The sequence below is a fragment of the Merops nubicus genome, unplaced genomic scaffold (genome assembly GCF_000691845.1).
Source record: "Merops nubicus isolate BGI_N331 unplaced genomic scaffold, ASM69184v1 scaffold4651, whole genome shotgun sequence".
Classification (NCBI taxonomy): domain Eukaryota; kingdom Metazoa; phylum Chordata; class Aves; order Coraciiformes; family Meropidae; genus Merops; species Merops nubicus.
In genome coordinates, this window is record NW_008588860.1 from 13,680 (window position 1) to 23,094 (window position 9,415).

The 9,415-nt window shown below is 46.7% G+C and overlaps 1 protein-coding gene across 1 annotated transcript in view; it reads right to left on the reverse strand.

Annotated features, from left to right (window-relative positions):
* Positions 1–9,112, reverse strand: part of IPO9 (importin 9) — a gene marked incomplete at both ends in the record, with an annotated part of 21,493 nt that extends 12,381 nt beyond the window's left edge. The window contains 4 exons of the mRNA XM_008949372.1: positions 591–691; positions 6,882–7,001; positions 8,654–8,740; positions 9,024–9,112. Coding sequence (XP_008947620.1) covers positions 591–691; positions 6,882–7,001; positions 8,654–8,740; positions 9,024–9,112 — 397 coding nt within the window. The remainder of the gene's footprint in view (positions 1–590; positions 692–6,881; positions 7,002–8,653; positions 8,741–9,023) is intronic.
* Between the last annotated feature and the right edge of the window lie 303 nt (positions 9,113–9,415).

The following is a 9,415-nucleotide window of genomic DNA, read 5'->3' on the forward strand; positions in this document are numbered from 1 at the left end:
AAAAAAAAAAAAAATCAGAAAAAGCTACCAAGAAGGCTCAATATCCCCTAATTACTGTCACATTATAAATGGCTGAAAGAACAACATCTGGATTAAAAATATGGCAAGATTTGACTTGTCTGCTTACATTTACTGGGAAAACTACTGACAGAATACCTCTAACATAGCCAGTATTCAGTGAAGTAATGACTGAATAATAGAATTCAAAAGGCAAATCAAGTAAAAGCAAGTGTCAGCAGGCATTAGTACTGCTGTAGCAAGGGACACTCAATTCTCCTCTACCCCAATTCTTTACTTTGTGACTAGACATCTTTTTGAGAAGACAATTTTCACTGAAGAGCATCAGAAACAACACAGAGATCAGCTTCAGTGCTACAGCCAGGGTAACACAGGCACTTGCACCAGTCACTGTATAGGACTTTTAAAGCTAAAAGCAGCTTCATGGAGCCTGGTGAAGTAACAAAATATCTGGTATGTCTATGATGTCTGTCCCAGTGCCACATTCTCCAGCCACGGCCAGGTCAGTCCTGTGCACAAGACAGAGCTGGCTGTACTCTGTCCTAGCTAAAACCATCTGCTGTGAAGGATATAAGGCAGCACTTTCCGTGAGGGTGTTCCAGACAATGGGCAGGATCTGCTGCATGGAGGACACCATGTGCTTCGGGTAGTTCTTCACCAGTGCTGTCACAGCCTGGACAAAAGAGAACATCCATCAGAAGGGAAACGGGAGAAAAACCATCAGCACTCAAGTCACAGGCTGGTGTTTCATTAACAGCTGAGGTAAGGCAAGGACCTCCTGCCACCCAGGTCTCCTCCCTCCCTCCTGACCAGGGAGTCCCTGGAACCCTGACAAAGGCCTCTCACTGCACTGGTTCTTCTGCAGGGAAGCAAAGGGGTGGCACGAGCTGTATCGCTCTGGAAATGAAGACAAGGCAATGATGTGGTGTTAAGGTGCAGATTCCATCCCAAAGCACATCACTGCACAACACTGTTGGATGCTGTTACCACCTGGAAGCTACTCTGGCCCAGAAAATGAACTGTAGTATCAAGTAGAACCAGGTCACAGCCTATTTCCCACACTTCTACACGTTCAACACGTGCATTCACACATCTGGGGAAGAGCTGCACACCAAAACACACCCAGATGATTCTCTCACCCATTTCAGCTGCAGACACAGGCAGCTATGTGCTGGCTGGGAACAGCTCAGCAGCTCTCCAGCAGATTGTGCCTGGGGCTTCCTGAAGCTGACCACCCTGAGTTAGGGGAGCCCTTTCACTGACTCTTGCCAGAAAGCCTCTGGGATGCTCCAGAAGACAGAGAACACCCACTCCACCTCACAGACACTGCCTCCTGCATGGGCACTGCTCCAGTTACTTTATACTTGATACAGAGAGCTTCTGAAACCCCCTGACTGGCAGCCACTATGGGACATAGGGGTATCAGTTTGTTTCTGCTTACCAAATACTTTACACTTTGCCCAGTTTTTTATTTTTTTGTTTGTAGCATTAGGTACATTAAAAGAAATAAAAAAATTAATAATCTTCCAGAACAGCATTCTAATATCTGCATGTGTCAAGAGTGGGCAGCTAGAGATAACCCAGATACATACACTTGAGAATGAGCTTTGGGGGTGATAGAAGCATTACAGAAAAAAACAAAAAACAGCCTCTGGGAAAAAAAAAAAACAAGTTTATGCAGGTGCTGCAGAGGATCTGAACCTGATCAGCAGGACAGCTGTAAACTCAATGCTCTATTGCTAGAGTAGCATCTAAAGAGACTTGTTCCATATGCCACTGCTTATGAACCCCATGCAAGTGTTTCCAAGCTTTAGGCCAAGACAATCCTGCAGGAAGCTCTGCTGGAGTGGGAAGAGTTCTTCTACTCACCACCTCTGCAGCTCTAACAATAAGAGGCTGCATTAGCAAGTTCACCACCTTCCCATGGTGCATGTCATCAAAAAAGGAGCACTCTCTCCTGTCAAATGTATTGCAACCCCTGGCCCCTCATTCTGCCAATTCCCACTGCTTATTTGAACTGAAAGAACTGCTTCACAGATCAACTCCACCTCCCCTCTGCCAAACACCACGCATTGCTCCACCACCTACTAAATCCTCCAAGAAAATCCTTATCCACCTCTCTTTCCAAGTCAAGCTGCTCACCAAGCAGGGTGTTGAATGGCCACACCAGGCAGCAACTGGCTGCACCCACAGCTGTAGCTGAGTCACCCACCAGACACACCAAAATCACCACTCAGGGAGCAACAGGACGACTCCCGAAACCCTTCCAGCTATTCCACAAGCACACACCCCACTGCATCTCCACTAACTGCTCAGCATCTCCCTCAAGTCATTCTGTATTAAAGCTTAACTTCCTGCTTGTGTCTTACTGAAGTGTTGGGGTTAAGCCCCCAGCCCTGAATGAGTTGCCATAGGGATGATGTCCAAAACCAGGCAAGAAAGACCCCCCTGACTGGTTGTCACCCAGGCTCTGGCCAGCCTTGGGTAGGAACTGATGATCCCCACCAGGTGCCCCCACCTTCCACATGAGCTTGGAGATGGGGCCAGAAGCCACCTATAGAAGAGCTGACTGCTGGCAGTGGGGTTGGGAGGCTGCCTACACAGGGCACGTGCTGTGTGGGGATCTGGGCTGTCGAAAGGGCTCCCCGACTCTTCACAGCAAGCAGAGCTCCCAGTAAGGGTGGGACAAGATGGAGACAGGAAGGGAATTATGAAGCTTTCTCCTGGCAATTACTATATGATCAGGATTGGACTGACGGCCTGGGTCTTTCCTTCCCCCATGGCCTGGTACTGGAACCCACCCACTCCCTTCTTTGCTGGTTACGTGTCATGAGTGAATCCATTGGTCTCTTCATCCCTCCAGTGGTGGGCAACCTGGGATCTCCTGCATATGATCTAAGACCACAGGGAGGGATCTGGCTCATGTGTTGCCCATTAATGATAATATCCTTCCTAGTCAGGCAAGCAGTCAGCAGAAGGCTTGCAGAGAAGAAATCCCCAAATCTGTGGATAAAAAGCTTAAAACAGCTGCTAGCCAGCAGGAGGGGAGCACACTGCAGCTGAGCAGTGAGGAAGGGTGCAGCAGGTGCAGGTTGGCTGCTTCAAACTCAGGGACTTTGCCCCAGGACATGGCTACCACCTCGTCTTCCACTCAAGAACAAAGAGGTTATGATTATGTTTTATAACTAATTATTTGCTCCAATAGCAGGAAAAGAGGCAAGCATCACTTCTCTGACCCACCTGATACACAGGTGTCAAAGGAACAGATCTGAAGCATAAGTGAAGAGGCACCAGTGCAAGGCTGTTAGATCCTTTAGGCTGTTGGTTAATTGGTGCTCTTGATACAATCACTGCAGAGCAAGCTGACCTGGTTTGGACTGGAACAGAACTAATTCTGTTCAGTGATTTGACTTCTCAGCTAAGTGGCTGCACTGTCTGAAGTTAACAGCAGATTTTCACAGCCAGTCTCTGCTCCTGGCAGTGCCCAAGCTCCATGGCCAGAGCTCCCCCAAGGGCTAGGCTGTGCAGGAAGGCCCCATGCCAACACAAGTCACTGCAGAATCTTGTGTGCCACACTGGGGTGCAGAAAGTAAAAGGTCCTGTGAGGACAGGAGAAGTGACCCTAAACTGAACAGTGAGGGATCCCATCCCATGTGTGGCATATTCCCTGTAAAGCTGAGAGATCACCAGGATCAGGCCATCAATGGCTGGTGTCTGAGCAGGGCTCTGTCTGTTCTGCCTTCGATCCCAGTCCCTGTGCTCCTGAATCCCACCCCATCTGCTGCTGAGCCCAACCTTGGGACTCCCCAGTGCCTGCTCCACAGCATCACTGGTGAAAAGTAAAAAGTCCTATGGGGACAGGGGGACACGAGAAGTGACCATCCCATGTGTGGCATATTCCCTGTAAAGCTGAGAGATCACCAGGATCAAGCCATCAATGGCTGGAGTCTGAGCAGGGCTCTGTCTGTTCTGCCTTCGATCCCAGTCCCTGTGTTCCTCAATCCCACCCCATCTGCTGCTGAGCCCAACCTTGGGACTCCCCAGTGCCTGCTCCACAGCATCACTGGTGATGGTGATTTCACTGCCATCCAGGGGTTTGGTTCAATACTGCTTTTGTATATATTCATGTATATTCCATTTCATTATTATTTTAATCAAAGCTGGGTTAGTTTTCTAATCCTCAGGTTTCTCTCCTTTAGTCTCTTTCTTATCCCCGTCTGGGAAGGGAGAGGGATTAATAGAGAGCATCTGTCACTCATCTAGTGGTCAGCCCAGCTCTAAAACTTGGCATAAGGATATCATTATTTGTATTCCCTTGGTATGAAATTTGCATTCCCTTGGTATGAAATTTGCCTTAATTCTGTTACCTGTCATGTTTAATCACTCTGTTTCTCTCAAAACCATCAAAGCTGCATGCTCAACCACACTGGAATTGAGATTCAAGAATTGTTTAGTTGCAATTCACTCAGAGATATCAATTTAATTAATGCTAAACTATCAAACAACAGGACAATAAATTACACTCCTGGTACTTCATTCTAGCTCTCACGGTTGAAAATATTTTTGTTGTGGCCAAACCTCCCATCTCCTCCAAGGGTTAAAGGCACTGACTTTCCTGCTTCTAACCTTGTAACTACACTTGGAAAGATTTGGGACAAATTAACAATCAATGGTTTGCCACGATGTGATCCAACCAATTTACTTTCTCAAACAGGCTAACTGTCCCATCAGAGCAGGCAGATTAAAGCTTTCCACCCTGTCCTGCACAACATTCTTACATGGAAAGCAAGACATTTTAGGTCAGGGCTACCTCTGATTTCCACCAAGAACGCCACAAACCTTGGACTACAAAGTTCTCATGGGACAGGGAAGAGAAAAAAAAAAAAATCACCTTCCTGTCTTTGCTGCACATTGCATTTCATTAAGGAAAAGAAGATAGGATTGAGTGTGCATCTGGTTGAAAATGTACTATAAAAAGCCTCAGTTCCCTCCTCCATTGCAGCAGCATTTCAAGGGCTTCCTCTCATGATCTCATCTGTAGAGCTGGCTTAACTGATCCCTTGAGGTCTCTTGCTTCTGCATTACAATGGCTACAAAATCCACTTTTCTGGAAGGGAAGGCAATTTACGGGTCTTTCACCTGAATCCATTTTCCCTTAAGAAAATTGGTATCATCAGCTTAGAAGCCCTAAGTGACAAAATCATTAACTGCCCTGAGTCAAGAGCCAGGATACTCATCTCATCACAAAAAGCCTCCTACAAACCACTTGTCAACAGCAGATCTCCTGAGTTTACTGTTTAAATCCACACTGATTTTCTGCTGCCATCAGTGCCACCCAACATACAATGGTGTATCCAGACTGAAATCCTCTCTTGCATTGCACCTACCCAGCAGCATCCAGGTGCCCACACACAATTAAGGAAAAGAGCAAGAACATCATGACATTTCCTCAGATACTTTCCCAGCCTGCCACATCTTTCAAGAGACTACTGCTGGGTATCAGTGGAGATATTAAAGTACAGATGTCTTCAATTCCAGGCAGCATTGTTACATAAATAGCAAAAGAGACTGCAGAATGCACGAATGTCACAAGAAGAGAAGAGCTGGTCTGTGGTTAGAGACTATCAATTACAACTGCTTTCTGTGTAGGCTGGAAACTACTTCTACTCATTAAACATCCAAATGCATGTATCAGAGACTCAGACGTGCCTGAGCTGCAGCCTGTTCAAACTGAGATCACACCCTGCAGAGTACCCCCTTCATGTCAGTGTTCTGTACATCCCCATCCCAGTGCACAGCCAATGGAAAACAAAAGACCTGCAAGAGACACTCTCTCAACAAAGCCTGCCAACATCCCACCCTAAACCCTGTTCCACTTGGTGCTGCACAGGAAGAAATCAGCTCCTGCTGTTTCCAGAGCCCAGCACCTGCAGGCTACAGCACCTGACTGAGGGGGGTGGGGATGCCACAACCCCGGTGCCGCCGGCTCTACCCGGGCTACCAGAACAAGTCCCACGACACAGAACTTGTATAACACTCTAACAGCCTCCCCCCTTTATTTTCATGGCTCCAGTGCAAAGCTGGTCATTATGAAAACCCTGTGGTGCTTGTCTTCAATAACTTCCTTAGTGTCTTCTTCAGGGAACGTGGCTGCACGCACCTCAGTCGTCCATCTCCAGAAACCTCAACACTGCCAGCCAAGTCTTGCTTACCCCAGCACACGTGCAAGTAAATGAAAGATCTGGATTTGATTCTGCAGTTTAGGTGTTTGAGCTCCTCTTCCTCTCCTCTTCCTCGGGTTGCAGGTAGCACACCCTAGGACTCCAGCACTTTCCCTGCTGCTGAAGGGATCTCAGACCTACCCCAGGACTCTTGTCCCCACGCTCACACAGCTCTGCAATCCAATCTTCTTTCACCAGGAAACCAGTAGACTTCCCACCTCTCTTTTGCAGAGATAATTTAGCATTCAAGAGCAGGCAGGTTACAGAAAAGCACCTGCACATAATAAGCTTTTAAAACTTCAATGCAGCAGAATTCTGATATCTAACTACCGAGTGTGGAGTCTGAACAAGATGCATACAAGATGTTTTAGATCAGCAAATGACAAGGACAGATCATCCTACAGAGGGACCCCTGTGGATCCTTTTGTGGACAGATTGATGTGGATTTCATCACAGATAGCTTCAACACAGGCAGAACAAATTATTTCAATGTTGTATGGCACTGGGAGCCAAAAAGCTTCACTACTCCTAACACAAGCAGTACTAGGAGAGGTGACAGGCACTCGAGTTTCTCTGTTTTCCAGCACACCTGACAGTGTACTGCTATTCAATCCTTTATTTAATCTGTCTTAAGTGACTTACCTTTAACACTTCCATCTTAAAGCCACTGTCTGATGTAGGTCCATCGGGCATCTGCAGGGCCTGAACAAAGGCCTCTGTGAACTGCTGCACCATGGGAAAAATCAGGACTTTGGCTGCACCCTGGTTACAACCAACACAAGCACAGGTCAGTATCAGACACAGAACCCCCACATCTGACAAGTAAAGCACTACAAGAAATGGAAATTGGACTTTTCTGCTACAAAACCAAAAGACTCGTGGCAACTGCAGAACATTTCAAAGTCACATGAAATACTTGTTTCAGATGTCACTTTGGCTCCCTCCTCATGCTGGGAACTAAGCTCAGCTCCCTCCCACCCCTCAAAACCACCCAGCACAGACTGGCACACAACACACCCCTACATCCAAGCTAATCACTTCAGACTCCAGAGATCAGACAAGCCAGTCTGGAGAGTCTCTGAAGCAGCAACACATCCTCCTGAAGAGGCACTTCCATCAGATCAGATGAACCACACCCTGCACCCTGCCACTCGGACCCCCCAGGCTACAGAAGAAGCCTGAGGTGGCCACATGACACACCAGTGAGCACAGTGAGCCCTGCTGATGGCACTGGTCTCCCTCCTGAGCCACCCTCCCCAAGCTCCTTGGGAGGTGGTTCTCCACAGCTGGCCTGAAGATCACCACGATGATTCTTCCTAGGAAAATGCAGCAAGTGTTTTTCCAGATGTCAAAACACTCCATAAGTAGTGCTTGGCAGAGCAAGTAATATCAGACAAAAATAACTTCATTGAGAATATTCCTCCTAACTCCACACCTAAACCAGCAAAGCTGTGCTTAAATCCACCAGGAAACAGCACCTTAGCAATTAAAAAAAAAAAAAAGGCAATCTTATTTTAAGTCTGATTTCAGTAGAAAAAGTTTTGTATACTATGTAAAAGACACTTTCAGCCCTCCTCAAGAATAAGAAAGTGAGGAGCCACCACTATCTTTTGGATACTGGCACCAGCTTTGTGACACACTGCATAAGTAACCCTGTCAGGGCATTACCAGAACGTCCCAGGAGTCTGCCCTGAACTGCTGCCTGTGCAAACAGGAAGGAAAGGGCAGATACAGCCACTGAACAACAACCAGCCACGACCCTGGGAGCCACCCTATCTTCAGCCTTTAAAGAGTTAAAAAGAGTAATTTGTCTGGGGAATGATAGGAAACCCACTTGCCAAAGGCCATAGAAAATACAGATGTGCTCAGGCCCAGGGCACTCGTGTAGAAAGCTGTTCAACTGCACAGGGTTTTTTTTCTGAACATCTCTTCTTCTAAAATTTTGCTTGCTTTGGTTTGGTTTCCACCACCCATTCAGGAACAGAAGGCTGACATGTGACTGATGGAACTCCAGGAGCTTGTAAGCCCTGCCTCACCCAAGGACCAAAGCTGCCCATGGTATCCCAGCTACCCAAGGCCTGGGATGGCATCAGGACACCCAGTTCACCTGGAGACTGGAAGCTGTGACAGGGACTTCTTACCAAAGGGATGATGTACTCTCTCCTTTCTCTGAGCTATTACAAGCATGTCTGTTGGTATGTCACCAGTTAATTATGGAAACCAAGTGACAGAATCAAGGCATGCATGCAAAGGAGGGAGTCAGCCCCTGACCACGTGTTAAATGACAGCCTCGTCCCCAGAATTACAGCTGCCAGAGCACAGAACTCTCCAACCTCTCATCTTCATATTAACCTCTGTTTTCACAGAATCTTGCTCAGTTTGAATTGGGTGTATGTTGTAAGTTAAACTCTTGCCTTTTCCAGTTCCTCCATGTTACAGATCATATGTGCACACGTGGTGAATATCTCCACTGCACGTGACCTCGTGCGAATGCCGTACACCTGGAAAAAAGGTCAAACAGTACATCAGGAAGGAGGCACTTATTGCCTTTCATTTTCTTTGCATTTTATTTATATCTTCCTTGAACTTGATTCTCTCACTTTATCATTGGTATCAATATTTCTGTTGGAACACTAGCTGCCATCAACTATCACATCATCAAGGAAATTCTTTAAGTCTAACTCTTACTACAGTAAAACTTAAGCACTAAATCTGGAGCTTCTCTGCTCCAAGAAACATTCCCACTAATGCCATTCAGTACCAGCTCCATAGTGAAGATCATACCTCTGCCATTGTGAAAATTTTGTACATCTCTGGAAGAATAACAGGAGCAACAAGTGGCATCTGTGTGTCTGTCACTTCCCGTGTGAATTCTAAAAAATGGAAAAAGAAGGGAAGTTGTTATAAGAAAATAAATTTGCAGGCAATGGCAACAACAGAAGCTTTAGGAGGCACTAAGCACACTGGAAACAGGTCAACTTGTACTTTATTAGATCCATGTCATCTGGCCTATCCACAGCAATCCTGGAAGGCCAGGGGCAAAATATCCTGCTAAAAACTGTGGTGATCAGGAAAACAGGGAATTACAACCAAAGTTCCTTCTGAGCTACAACCTGTAGCACAGAACCTTCCTCCTCAGCTTTCATCACATCTGCTGAGTATGCAACCCAGCAGTG